The 14,841-nt window shown below is 54.9% G+C and overlaps 1 protein-coding gene across 1 annotated transcript in view; it reads left to right on the top strand.

Moving 5' to 3' along the window:
- AXL (AXL receptor tyrosine kinase) overlaps window positions 1-14,355 on the top strand; it is a gene marked incomplete at both ends in the record, with an annotated part of 28,811 nt that extends 14,456 nt beyond the window's left edge. Inside the window, 4 exons of the mRNA XM_082299661.1 lie at window positions 2,595-2,704; window positions 8,048-8,207; window positions 12,680-12,816; window positions 14,022-14,355. Coding sequence (XP_082155787.1) covers window positions 2,595-2,704; window positions 8,048-8,207; window positions 12,680-12,816; window positions 14,022-14,355 — 741 coding nt within the window. The remainder of the gene's footprint in view (window positions 1-2,594; window positions 2,705-8,047; window positions 8,208-12,679; window positions 12,817-14,021) is intronic.
- Window positions 14,356-14,841: the final 486 nt, after the last annotated feature.

The following is a 14,841-nucleotide window of genomic DNA, read 5'->3' as shown; positions in this document are numbered from 1 at the left end:
TTTTGGGGGCGATTTTTGGGGGATTTTTTTTGATTTTTGGGGGATTTTTTTAGGGATGTTTTTGGGATTTTTGGGGGATTTTTGGGGGGATCGGGGGGATGTTTTTGGGATGTTTGGGGATGTTTATGGGATATTTTGGAATGTTTTGGGGATTTTTTGGGGATGATTTTGGGATTTCTTGGGGATTTTTTGGGGATGTTTTGGGGATTCTTTGGGAATTTTTTGGGATTTTGGGGGGGATTTTTTGGGGAATTTTTTGGGGATTTTTTGGGGATTTTTTGGGGATTTTGGGGGATTTTTGGGGGATGTTTAGGGGGATTTGTTTGGGATTTTTTGGGGGATTTTTTTGGATTTTGGGGGGGATTTTTTGGGGGATGTTTTTTGGGATTTTGGGGGATTTTTTGGGGATGTTTTTGGGATTTTTGGGGGATTTTTGGGGGGATTGGGGGGATGTTTTTGGGATGTTTGGGGATGTTTATGGGATATTTTGGAATGTTTTGGGGATTTTTTGGGGATGATTTTGGGATTTCTTGGGGATTTTTTGGGGATGTTTTGGGGATTCTTTGGGAATTTTTTGGGATTTTGGGGGGGATTTTTTGGGGAATTTTTTGGGGATTTTTTGGGGATTTTTTGGGGATTTTGGGGGATTTTTGGGGGATGTTTAGGGGGATTTGTTTGGGATTTTTTGGGGGATTTTTTTGGATTTTGGGGGGGATTTTTTGGGGGATGTTTTTTGGGATTTTGGGGGGGATTTTTTGGGGATGTTTTTGGGATTTTTGGGGCCGTCCCTGAGCGTCCCGGTGCCCGCAGGCGCTGTCCCCCCGCCCGCTGCTGCGGTTTGGGGCATTTGGGGGGGGATTTTTTGGGGGGATTTTTTGGGGCATTTTGGGGGGAATTTTTTGGGGGATTTTTTTGGATTTTGGGGGGGATTTTTTGGGGGATGTTTTTTGGGATTTTGGGGGCCGTCCCTGAGCGTCCCGGTGCCCGCAGGCGCTGTCCCCCCGCCCGCTGCTGCGGTTTGGGGCATTTGGGGGGGGATTTTTTTGGGATTTTTTTTAGGATTTTGGGGGGGATTTTTTGGGGGGATTTTTTTGGGATTTGGGGGATTTTTTGGGGATGTTTTTGGGATTTTTGGGGCTGTCCCTGAGGGTGCCGGTGCCCGCAGGCGCTGTCCCCCCGCCCGCTGCTGCGGTTTGGGGCATTTGGGGGGGGATTTTTTGGGGGACTTTTTTTAGGATTTTGGGGCATTTTGGGGGGGATTTTTTGGGGATGTTTTTTGGGATTTTGGGGGATTTTTTGGGGATGTTTCTGGGATTTTTGGGGCCGTCCCTGAGGGTGCCGGTGCCCGCAGGCGCTGTCCCCCCGCCCGCTGCTGCGGTTTGGGGCATTTGGGGGGGGATTTTTTGGGGGACTTTTTTAGGATTTTTTTGGGAATTTTTGGGGGGATTTTTTTGGGATTTGGGGGATTTTTTGGGGATGTTTTTGGGATTTTTGGGGCCGTCCCTGAGCGTCCCGGTGCCCGCAGGCGCTGTCCCCCCGCACGCTGCTGCGGTTTGGGGCATTTGGGGGGGGATTTTTTTGGGGACTTTTTTTAGGATTTTGGGGCATTTTGGGGGGGATTTTTTGGGGATGTTTTTTGGGATTTTGGGGGATTTTTTGGGGATGTTTTTGGGATTTTTGGGGCCATCCCTGAGGGTGCCGGTGCCCGCAGGCGCTGTCCCCCCGCCCGCTGCTGCGGTTTGGGGCATTTGGGGGGGGATTTTTTTGGGATTTTTTGGGGCATTTTGGGGGGGATTTTTTGGGGGATTTTTTTGGGATTTTGGGGGATTTTTTGGGGATGTTTCTGGGATTTTTGGGGCCGTCCCTGAGGGTGCCGGTGCCCGCAGGCGCTGTCCCCCCGCCCGCTGCTGCGGTTTGGGGCATTTGGGGGGGGATTTTTTGGGGGACTTTTTTAGGATTTTTTTGGGAATTTTTGGGGGGATTTTTTTGGGATTTGGGGGATTTTTTGGGGATGTTTTTGGGATTTTTGGGGCCGTCCCTGAGCGTCCCGGTGCCCGCAGGCGCTGTCCCCCCGCACGCTGCTGCGGTTTGGGGCATTTGGGGGGGGATTTTTTTGGGGACTTTTTTTAGGATTTTGGGGCATTTTGGGGGGGATTTTTTGGGGATGTTTTTTGGGATTTTGGGGGATTTTTTGGGGATGTTTTTGGGATTTTTGGGGCCATCCCTGAGGGTGCCGGTGCCCGCAGGCGCTGTCCCCCCGCCCGCTGCTGCGGTTTGGGGCATTTGGGGGGGGATTTTTTGGGGGACTTTTTTAGGATTTTTTTGGGAATTTTTTGGGGGATTTTTTTGGGATTTGGGGGATTTTTTGGGGATGTTTTTGGGATTTTTGGGGCCGTCCCTGAGGGTGCCGGTGCCCGCAGGCGCTGTCCCCCCGCCCGCTGCTGCGGTTTGGGGCATTTGGGGGGGGATTTTTTGGGGGACTTTTTTAGGATTTTTTTGGGAATTTTTTGGGGGATTTTTTTGGGATTTGGGGGATTTTTTGGGGATGTTTTTGGGATTTTTGGGGCCGTCCCGGAGGGTGCCGGTGCCCGCAGGCGCTGTCCCCCCGCACGCTGCTGCGGTTCATGGCCGACATCGCGGCCGGGATGAGCTACCTGAGCCAGAGGAACTTCGTGCACCGGGACCTCGCGGCGAGGAACTGCATGTGCGGTACTGGGGAGACTGGGAGCACTGGGACGGACTGGGGGGGCTGGGGGGGGCTGGGAGCACTGGGACGGACTGGGAGCACTGGGGAGACTGGGAGCACTGGGACGGACTGGGAGCACTGGGAGCATTGGGAGGGACTGGGGGGGACTGGGAGCACTGGGAGGGACTGGGGGGGACTGGGAGCACTGGGAGGGACTGGGGGGGCTGGGAGCACTGGGGAGACTGGGAGCACTGGGACGGACTGGGGGGGCTGGGAGCACTGGGGAGACTGGGAGCACTGGGACGGACTGGGGGGGCTGGGAGCACTGGGGAGACTGGGAGCACTGGGACGGACTGGGGGCGACTGGGAGCACTGGGAGGGACTGGGGGGGACTGGGAGCACTGGGAGGGACTGGGGGGGCTGGGGGGGACTGGGGAGACTGGGAGCACTGGGAGGGACTGGGGGGGCTGGGAGCACTGGGAGGAACTGGGCGGGACTGGGAGCACTGGGATGGACTGGGGGGGCTGGGAGCACTGGGACGGACTGGGGGGGACTGGGAGCACTGGGACGGACTGGGGGCGACTGGGAGCACTGGGAGGGACTGGGGGGGCTGGGAGCACTGGGAGGGACTGGGAGCACTGGGACGGACTGGGAGCACTGGGAGGGACTGGGGGGGGCTGGGAGCACTGGGAGCACTGGGACGGACTGGGAGCACTGGGACAGACTGGGGGGACTGGGGGGGCTGGGAGCACTGGGGGGTACTGGGGGGGACTGGGAGCACTGGGAGGGACTGGGGGGGACTGGGAGCACTGGGACGGACTGGGGAGACTGGGAGCACTGGGAGGGACTGGGGGGGACTGGGAGCACTGGGAGGGACTGGGGGGACTGGGAGCACTGGGAGGGACTGGGGGGGCTGGGAGCACTGGGGAGACTGGGAGCACTGGGACGGACTGGGGGGGACTGGGAGCACTGGGAGGGACTGGGGAGACTGGGAGCACTGGGAGGAACTGGGAGGGACTGGGAGCACTGGGACGGGCTGGGGGGGCTGGGAGCACTGGGGAGACTGGGAGCACTGGGACGGACTGGGGGGGACTGGGAGCACTGGGAGGGACTGGGGGGGCTGGGAGCACTGGGAGGGACTGGGGATACTGGGAATACTGGGAGCACTGGGAGGAACTGGGGGGGCTGGGCGGGACTGGGGAGACTGGGAGCACTGGGAGGGACTGGGGGGTACGGGGGGGTACTGGGGGGGCTGGGGGTACTGGGAGGGACTGGGAGCACTGGGAGCACTGGGAGGGACTGGGGGGGACTGAGGGGGACTGGGGGGGACTGGGAGCACTGGGACGGACTGGGGGGGACTGGGAGCACTGGGGAGACTGGGGGGGACTGGGAGCACTGGGAGCACTGGGAGGGACTGGGGGGGACTGGGAGCACTGGGAGGGACTGGGGGGGACTGGGAGCACTGGGACGGACTGGGGGGGCTGGGAGCACTGGGAGCACTGGGACGGACTGGGAGCACTGGGACGGACTAGGGGGGGACTGGGAGCACTGGGAGGGACTGGGGGGGACTGGGAGCACTGGGAGGGACTGGGGAGACTGGGAGCACTGGGAGGGACTGGGGGGGACTGGGAGCACTGGGAGGGACTGGGGGGGACTGGGAGCACTGGGAGGGACTGGGGGGGCTGGGAGCACTGGGAGGGACTGGGAGCACTGGGACGGACTGGGAGCATTGGGACGGACTAGGGGGGGACTGGGAGCACTGGGACGGACTAGGGGGGGACTGGGAGCACTGGGAGGGACTGGGGGGGCTGGGAGCACTGGGACGGACTGGGAGCACTGGGATGGACTGGGAGCACTGGGATGGACTGGGAGCATTGGGACGGACTAGGGGGGGACTGGGAGCACTGGGAGGGACTGGGGGGGACTGGGAGCACTGGGAGGGACTGGGGGGGACTGGGGGTACTGGGGAGACTGGGAGGGACTGGGGGGTACAGGGGGGACTGGGAGCACTGGGAGGGACTGGGAGCACTGGGAGAGACTGGGGGGGACTGGGAGCACTGGGAGGGACTGGGGGGGGCTGGGGGGCACTGGGGGGGACTGGGGGTACTGGGGATACTGGGAGCACTGGGAGGGACTGGGAGGGACTGGGGGGGACTGGGAGCACTGGGAGGGACTGGGGGGGGCTGGGAGCACTGGGAGGGACTGGGGGGGGCTGGGAGCACTGGGACGGACTGGGGGATACTGGGGGGTTACTGGGGACACGGGGGCCATTGGGGTGGGATGCAGATGACAGGATTTGGGATTTGGGATTTGGGATTTGGGATTTGGGATTTGGGATTTGGGATTTGGGGATTTTGGGGACTTCTGGGGATTTTGGGACTTTTGGGACTTTTGGGATTTTTGGGATTTTTGGGATTTTTCATTTTCGGGGTTCGGGGATTTTGGGGATTTTTGGAATTTTCGGGATTTGGGGATTTGGGGATTTTGCATTATTGGGATTTAGGGATTTGGGGGATTTTTGGGATTTGGGATTTTGGGATTTTTTGGGAAAATGGGGATTTTTGGGATTTTTGGGATGTTTTGGGATTTGGGATTTTGGGATTCTGGGGATTTTGCATTATTGGGATTTGGGGATTTTTGGGAAATTTTGGAATTTTTGGGGATTTGGGGATTTTTGGGGAAATTCGGGATTTTTTGGGAAATTTGGGATTTTTATGGAACTTTTGGGATTTGGGGATTTTTTTGAGATTTTGGGGATTTGGGGGATTTTGGGATTTTTGGGATTTGGGGGCTTTGGGGAAATTTGGGATTTTTGGGGATTTGGGGGATTTTTCATTATTGGGGTTTGGGGATTTTGGGGGATTTTGGGGATTTTTTGGGGACTTTTGGGATTTGGGGAGCTGGGGATTTTTGGGGTTTGGGGATTTTTAGGGATTTTGGGGATTTTTGGGGTTTGGGGATTTGGAGATCTGGGGATTTGGGGATTTGGAGATTTGGGGATTTTTGGGATTTGGGGATTTGGGAAATTTGGGATTATTATGGGATTTTGGGGATTTGGAGATTTGGCGATTTGGGGATTTTTATGGGACTTTTGGGATTGGGGATTTTGGGATTTTGGGGATTTTTGGGATTTAGGGATTTGGGGCTTGAGGGATTTTTGGGATTTTTGGGATTTGGGGATTTTTGGGATTTGGGGATTTGGAGATTTTTGGGATTTTTGGGATTTGGGGATTTGGGGATTCTGCATTATTGGGATTTGGGGGATTTTTGGAATTTTTTGGGATTTGGTGACATGGGGATTTTTGGGATTTGGGGATTTGGAGATTTGGGGATTTTTGGGATTTGGGGATTTTTGGGATTTTGGGGATGTTTTGGGTTTTGGGATTTTGGGGATTTTGTATTATTGGGATTTGGGTATTTTTGGGATTTGGAGATTTGGGAAATTTGGGATTTTTATGGGACTTTTGGGATTTGGGGACCTGGGGATTTTTGGGATGTTTTGGGATTTGGGGGATTTGGGGCTTTGGGGATTTGGGGATTTTGGGGATTTGGGGATTTTGGGGATGTTTTGGGATCTGGGATTTTGGGATTTAGGGGCTTTGGCATTATTGGGATTTGGGGATTTTTGGGATTTGGAGATTTGGAAATTTGGGGACTTGGGGATTTTTGGGATTTGGGGATTTGGAGATTTGGGGATTTTTATGGGACTTTGGGGATTTTTGGGACGTGGGGATTTTTGGGCTTTGGGGATTTTTGGGATTTGGGGATTTTTGGGATTTGGGGATTTGGGGATTTTTGGGATTTGGGGATTTGGAGATTTGGGGATTTTTGGGCTTTGGGGATTTTTGGGCTTTGGGGATTTTTGGGATTTGGAGATTTGGGGATTTTTATGGGACTTTGGGGATTTTTGGGCTTTGGGGATTTCTGGGCTTTGGGGATTTTTGGGATTTGGGGATTTTTGGGATTTGGGGATTTTTGGGATTTGGGGACTTGGGGATTTTTGGGCTTTGGGGATTTTTGGGATTTGGGGATTTTTGGGATTTGGGGATTTTTATGGGACTTTGGGGATTTTTGGGCTTTGGGGATTTCTGGGCTTTGGGGATTTTTGGGATTTGGGGATTTTTGGGATTTGGGGATTTTTGGGACTTGGGGATTTTTGGGCTTTGGGGATTTTTGGGATTTGGGGACCTGGGGATTTTTGGGACTTTGGGGATTTTTGGGATTTGGGGATTTGGGGATTTTTGGGATTTGGGGATTTTTGGGATTTGGGGATTTGGAGATTTGGGGATTTTTATGGGACTTTGGGGATTTTTGGGATTTGGGGATTTCTGGGCTTTGGGGATTTTTGGGATTTGGGGATTTTTGGGCTTTGGGGATTTTTGGGATTTGGGGATTTTTGGGCTTTGGGGATTTCTGGGCTTTGGGGATTTTTGGGATTTGGGGATTTTTGGGATTTGGGGACCTGGGGATTTTTGGGATTTGGGGATTTTTGGGATTTGGGGACTTGGGGATTTTTGGGATTTGGGGATTTCTGGGCTTTGGGGATTTTTGGGATTTGGGGATTTTTGGGATTTGGGGATTTGGAGATTTGGGGACTTTTATGGGACTTTGGGGATTTTTGGGCTTTGGGGATTTTTGGGACTTGGGGATTTTTGGGCTTTGGGGATTTTTGGGATTTGGGGATTTTTGGGCTTTGGGGATTTTTGGGATTTGGGGATTTTTGGGCTTTGGGGATTTTTGGGCTTTGGGGATTTTTGGGATTTGGGGATTTTTGGGATTTGGGGATTTTTGGGCTTTGGGGATTTCTGGGCTTTGGGGATTTTTGGGATTTGGGGACCTGGGGATTTTTGGGCTTTGGGGATTTTTGGGCTTTGGGGATTTTTGGGATTTGGGGATTTTTGGGATTTGGGGACCTGGGGATTTTTGGGATTTGGGGATTTTTGGGATTTGGGGACTTGGGGATTTTTGGGATTTGGGGATTTTTGGGATTTGGGGATTTGGAGATTTGGGGACTTTTATGGGACTTTGGGGATTTTTGGGCTTTGGGGATTTTTGGGCTTTGGGGATTTTTGGGCTTTGGGGATTTTTGGGATTTGGAGATTTGGGGATTTTTGGGCTTTGGGGATTTTTGGGATTTGGGGATTTGGAGATTTGGGGATTTTTATGGGACTTTGGGGATTTCTGGGCTTTGGGGATTTTTGGCCTTTGGGGATTTTTGGGATTTGGGGACTTGGCGATTTTTGGCCTTTGGGGATTTTTGGCCTTCGGGGCTTTGGGGATTTGGGGGGATTTTTGGGGGATTTTTTTGGGGATTTGGGGATTGGGGGCCCCGCGGGTGCCAGTGTCCCGGTGTCCCCCCAGGCTGGACGAGCAGCTCCGCGTCCGCGTGGCCGATTTCGGGCTCTCCAAGCAGGTGGGGGGGTCCCAGTATTACCGGCAGGGCCGAGGCGCCCCCGTGCCCGTCAAGTGGGTGGCCCTGGAGAGCCTGGCTGACCGCGTCTACACCACCAAGAGCGACGTGGTGAGACCCCAAAAACCCCCAAAATCGCCCCAAAAATGGACTCGGGGACCCTGAAAACCCTAAAACCCCAAAAACGCCTCAAAAGTTGACCCGGGAATCCCAAAATCCCATCAAAATCCCATAAATATCCCATAAAAAAACCCCAAAACTCAAAAAATCCCCCCAAAAATGGACTTGGGGACCCTGAAAACCCTAAAACCCCAAAAACGCCTCAAAAGTTGACCCGGGAATCCCAAAATCCCATCAAAATCCCATAAATATCCCATAAAAAAACCCCAAAACTCAAAAAATCCCCCCAAAAATGGACTCGGGGACCCCAAAAACCCTAAAACCCCAAAATCCCATCAAAAATCCCATCAAAATCCCATTAGAAAGCCCAAAACCCCCCAAAATGGGCTCGGGGACTGCAAAACCCCAGTATTTTTCAAAACCCCCCCAAAACCTCAAAAAAACTGACCCAGGAACATCAAAATCCCATTTAAAAGCCCAAAAGCCCCAAAAGCACCCCAAAAATGGACTTGGGGACCCTGAAAACCCTAAAACCCCAAAAACGCCTCAAAAGTTGACCTGGGAATCCCAAAATCCCATCAAAATCCCATAAATATCCCATAAAAAACCCCAAAACTCAAAAAATCCCCCCAAAAATGGACTCGGGGACCCTGAAAACCCTAAAACCCCAAAAACGCCTCAAAAGTTGACCCGGGAATCCCAAAATCCCATCAAAATCCCATAAATATCCCATAAAAAAACCCCAAAACTCAAAAAATCCCCCCAAAAATGGACTCGGGGACCCCGAAAACCCTAAAATCCCAAAATCCCATCAAAAATCCCATTAAATCCCATTAGAAAGCCCAAAACCCCCCAAAAGGGGCTCGGGGACTGCAAAACCCCAGTATTTTTCAAAACCTCCCCAAAACCTCAAAAAAACTGACCCAGGAACATCAAAATCCCATTTAAAAGCCCAAAAGCCCCAAAAGCACCCCAAAAATGGACTCGGGGACCCTGAAAACCCTAAAACCCCAAAAACGCCTCAAAAGTTGACCCGGGAATCCCAAAATCCCATAAAAATCCCATAAATATCCCATAAAAAAACCCCAAAACTCAAAAAATCCCCCCAAAAATGGACTCGGGGACCCCGAAAATCCTAAAACCCCAAAATCCCATCAAAAATCCCATCAAAATCCCATTAGAAAGCCCAAAACCCCCCAAAATGGGCTCGGGGACTGCAAAACCCCAGTATTTTTCAAAACCCCCCCAAAACCTCAAAAAAACTGACCCAAGAACATCAAAATCCCATTTAAAAGCCCAAAAGCCCCAAAAGCACCCCAAAAATGGACTTGGGGACCCTGAAAACCCTAAAACCCCAAAAACGCCTCAAAAGTTGACCTGGGAATCCCAAAATCCCATCAAAATCCCATAAATATCCCATAAAAAAACCCCAAAACTCAAAAAATCCCCCCAAAAATGGACTCGGGGACCCTGAAAACCCTAAAATCCCAAAATCCCATAAAAAATCCCATTAAATCCCATTAGAAAGCCCAAAACCCCCCAAAATGGGCTCGGGGACTGCAAAACCCCAGTATTTTTCAAAACCCCCCCAAAACCTCAAAAAAACTGACCCAGGAACATCAAAATCCCATTTAAAAACCCAAAAGCCCCAAAAGCACCCCAAAAATGGACTTGGGGACCCTGAAAACCCTAAAACCCCAAAAATGCCCCCAAAAGTTAACCCAGGAACCCCAAAATCCCATCAAAATCCCATTAAAAAAACCAAAACTCCCCAAAATCACCCCAAAACTGGACTCGGGGAACCCAAAAACCCGAAAACCCCACAAATGCCCCCAAAAGTTGACGCAGGAACATCAAAATCCCATCAAAATCCCAGAAAAAATCCATCAAAATCGCATCAAAATCCCATAAAAAAACCCCAAACCTCCAAAAACCACCCAAAAATGGACTCAGAGACCCTGAAAACCCTAAAACCCCAAAAATGCCCCCCAAAAGTTGACCCAAGAGTGTCAAAATCCCATCAAAATTCCACTTAAAGACCCAAAACTCCCCAAAATCACCCCAAAACCAGACTCGGGGACCCCAAAAACCCTAAAACCCCAAAAATGTCCCCAAAAGTTGACGCAGGAACATCAAAATCCCATCAAAATCCCATTGAAACGCCCAAAATCACCTCAAAAATGGACTTGGGGACCCCAAAAACCCGAAAACCCCACAAATGCCCCCAAAAGTTGACCCAGGAACATCAAAATCCCATCAAAATCCCAGAAAAAATCCCATTTAAAAGCCCCAAACCCCCCAAACCCCCAAAATTGACTCGGGGACCCTGAAAACCCTAAAAACCCAAAAATGCCCCCAAAAGTTGACCCAGGAACCCCAAAATCCTGTAAAAATCCCATTTAAAAGGCCAAAAGACCCAAAATCACCCCAAAAATGGGCTCGGGGACCCCAAAAAACCCCATATTTTCCCCAAAACCCCCAAAACCTCCAAAAAAACTGACCCAGGAACGTCAAAATCCCATCAAAATCCCACAAAAATTCCATAAACCCCCCAAAATATCCCATTAAAATCCCATAAAAAAACCCCAAAATCATCCCAAAAATGGAATCGGGGACCCCAAAGCCCCCAAAATCCAAAAAAATCCCCCCAAAAACCCCCAAAAACCACGGAAATCCCATAAACCCCCCAATCCCATAAAAAACCCATGAAAACCCACGAAAATCGCATTAAAATTCCATTTAAAAACCCAAAAGCCCCGAATTCACCCCAAAAAACGGAATCGGGGACACCAAAAACCCCCAAATCAAAAAAAATAAAAAAAAAATCCCCAAACCCCCAAAATCCCGAAAAAAACCCAAAAAATCCCATTAAAAAAACCCAAAAAGGCAGAAAACCCCCCAAACCCCCCAAAATCCATCGAAATCCCATAAAAGCCCCAAAATCACCCCAAAAATGGAACCAGGGACCCCCCAAACCCCAAAATACAAAAAAATGCCCCCAAAATCCCCCAAAAACCCCAAAAACCCCAAAAACCCAACCCAGGAGCCCTCAGTGACCCCTCAGTGACCCTTAGTGGTCACTCAGAGTGACCACACAGGAAATGACCCCTCAGTGACCCCGCAGTGACCCCTCTGTCCACTCAGTGGTCACTCAGAGTGACCATGTGGGAAATGACCCCTCAGTGACCCCTCAGTGACCCCGCAGTGACCCTTAGTGGTCACTCAGAGTGACCACACAGGAAATGACCCCTCAGTGACCCCGCAGTGACCCCACTGTCCACTCAGAGTGACCACAGAGGAAATGACCCCTCAGTGACCCCGCAGTGACCTCTCTGTCCACTCAGTGGTCACTCAGAGTGACCACACAGGAAATGACCCCTCAGTGACCCCGCAGTGACCCCCCTGTGACCGCTCCATCCAGCAGTGGTCACTCAGAGTGACCATGTGGGAGATGGGGGCTGTGTCCGGGCTGTCTCAGCGGTCACTCTGTGTCCGGCAGTGGTCATTCGGAGTGACCATGTGGGAGATGGGGGCTGTGTCCGGGCTGTCTCAGCGGTCACTCTGTGTCCGGCAGTGGTCATTCGGAGTGACCATGTGGGAGATGGGGGCTGTGTCCGGGCTGTCTCAGCGGTCACTCTGTGTCCGGCAGTGGTCATTCGGAGTGACCATGTGGGAGATGGGGGCTGTGTCCGGGCTGTCTCAGCGGTCACTCTGTGTCCGGCAGTGGTCATTCGGAGTGACCATGTGGGAGATGGGGGCTGTGTCCGGGCTGTCTCAGCGGTCACTCTGTGTCCGGCAGTGGTCATTCGGAGTGACCATGTGGGAGATGGGGGCTGTGTCCGGGCCGTCTCAGCGGTCACTCTGTGTCCGGCAGTGGTCATTCGGAGTGACCATGTGGGAGATGGGGGCTGTGTCCGGGCTGTCTCAGCGGTCACTCTGTGTCCGGCAGTGGTCATTCGGAGTGACCATGTGGGAGATGGGGGCTGTGTCCGGGCCGTCTCAGCGGTCACTCTGTGTCCGGCAGTGGTCATTCGGAGTGACCATGTGGGAGATGGGGGCTGTGTCCGGGCTGTCTCAGCGGTCACTCTGTGTCCGGCAGTGGTCATTCGGAGTGACCATGTGGGAGATGGGGGCTGTCTCAGCGGTCACTCTGTGTCCGGCAGTGGTCATTCGGAGTGACCATGTGGGAGATGGGGGCTGTGTCCGGGCTGTCTCAGCGGTCACTCTGTGTCCGGCAGTGGTCATTCGGAGTGACCATGTGGGAGATGGGGGCTGTGTCCGGGCTGTCTCAGCGGTCACTCTGTGTCCGGCAGTGGTCATTCGGAGTGACCATGTGGGAGATGGGGGCTGTGTCCGGGCTGTCTCAGCGGTCACTCTGTGTCCGGCAGTGGTCATTCGGAGTGACCATGTGGGAGATGGGGGCTGTGTCCGGGCTGTCTCAGCGGTCACTCTGTGTCCGGCAGTGGTCATTCGGAGTGACCATGTGGGAGATCGCCGCCCGGGGCCTGACCCCGTACCCGGGGCTGGAGAACGGAGAAGTCTTCGAGTACCTGAGGGGGGGGCACCGCCTGGGGGCGCCACCGCACTGCCCGCCCCGCCTGTGAGTGACCACTGACCCCCGGGTGACCCCCGAGTGACCACTGACCCACACTGACCCCCACCGACCCTCACTGACCCCCACTGACCCCCCCAGACCCACACTGATCCCCCGCACTGCCCACCCCACCTGTGAGTGACCACTGACCCCTGAGTGACCCCTGAGTGACCACTGACACCCACTGACCCCCCTGCCTCGCACTGACCCCCCCGCACTGCCCACCCCGCCTGTGAGTGACCACTGACCCCCGAGTGACCCCCGAGTGACCACTGACCCCCACTGACCCCCAGACCCATTTCCACCCCCCAGACCCATTTCTGACACCCCCAGACCCATTTCCGACCACCCCAGGCCCATTCCAGCCCCCCAGACCCATTCCAGCCTCCCCGACCCATTTTCAACACCCCCAGACCCATTTCTGACACCCCCAGACCCATTTTCGACACCCCCAGACCCATTTCTGACCCCCCCAGACCCATTTCTGACACCCCCAGACCCATTTCTGACCCCCAGACCCACTCCAGCCCCCCCAGACCCATTTCAGCTCCCCCCAGACCCATTTCAGCTCCCCCCAGACCCATTTCTGACACGCCCAGGCCCATTCCAGCCCCCCAGACCCATTCCAGCCTCCCCGACCCATTTTCAACACCCCCAGACCCATTTCTGACACCCCCAGACCCATTTTCGACACCCCCAGACCCATTCCAGCCCTTCAGACCCATTTCTGACCCCCCCCACCCATTTCTGACACCCCCAGACCCATTCCAGCCCTCCCAGACCCATTGCAGCCCCCCCGACCCATTTCTGACACCCCCAGACCCATTTCAGCCCCCCCGACCCATTTCTGACACCCCCAGACCCATTTCAGCCCCCCAGACCCATTTCTGACCCCCCCAGACCCATTTCAGCTCCCCCCAGACCCATTTCCACCCCCCAGACCCATTTCCGACCCCCCAGACCCATTTCCGACACCCCCAGACCCATTCCTGACCCCCCCAGACCCATTTCCGCCCCCCCAGACCCATTGCAGCCCCCCAGACCCATTTCCGACCCCCCCGACCCATTCCAGCCCCCCCAGACCCATTCCAGCCCCCCCAGACCCATTTCCGACCCCCCCCGACCCATTCCAGCCCCCCCAGACCCATTTCTGACCCCCCCAGACCCATTCCAGCCCCCCCAGCCCCATTTCCGACGCCCCCTCCCCCCAGGTACGCGCTGATGCGCCGCTGCTGGGCCGCGGACCCCCGCGCCCGCCCGACCTTCGAGGAGCTGGGGGGGGCCCTGGGGGGGCTCCTGCGGGGGCTGCCCCCCCCCCCCGCGACCCCCGACCCCCTCTACGTCAACATGGCCGAGGGGGGGGCGGCCGGGGGCACCCCCGGGACCCCCAAAACCCTCCCGGACCCCCCCCAGGAGCCCCCCGCCAGCGAGGGGGGGGGTCCCGGGCGTTACGTGCTCTGCCCGAGCCCCCCCGATTTTGGGGCGCCCCCCCCCGATTTTGGGGACCCCCCCGCGCCTTGCGCGGCCTCTGAGGAGGGGGCGTGATTTTGGGACCCCTCCCCCCCCCCCAAAAAAGGAGCTGCGGCACTGCCAGGGACCCCCCCCCCCAAAAAAAAATAGGAGGGGGGGTCTCATCCACCCCTCCCCCCCCCGCTCGCTGGACGGACTCGGGGGGTCCCCCCGAGGGACAGGACCCCCCCCCAAAATGAAGGGAACCCCCCCAGGGACCCCCCCAAAGGTACTGGGACCCCCCCCAAAATAAAGGGAACCCCCCCCAAGGTACTCGGGCATTCAGGGGACCCCCCCCCAAAATAAAGGGACCCCCGCAGGGACCCCCCCCCAAAGGTACTGGGACACCCCCAAAATAAAGGGAACCCCCCCAAAGGTACTCGGGCATTGTGGAGACCCCCCCCAAAATAAAGGGAACCCCCTGGGACCCCCCCCAAAATTAAGGGACCCCCCCCCAAGGTACTCGGGCATTGTGGGACCCCCCCCCAAAATAAAGGGAACCCCCTGGGACCCCCCCCAAAA

This window comes from Coloeus monedula (genome assembly GCF_965178545.1).
Source record: "Coloeus monedula genome assembly, chromosome: 33".
In the NCBI taxonomy this organism is placed as follows: Eukaryota; Metazoa; Chordata; class Aves; order Passeriformes; family Corvidae; genus Coloeus; species Coloeus monedula.
This window is presented reverse-complemented; position numbering and strand designations above follow the sequence as displayed.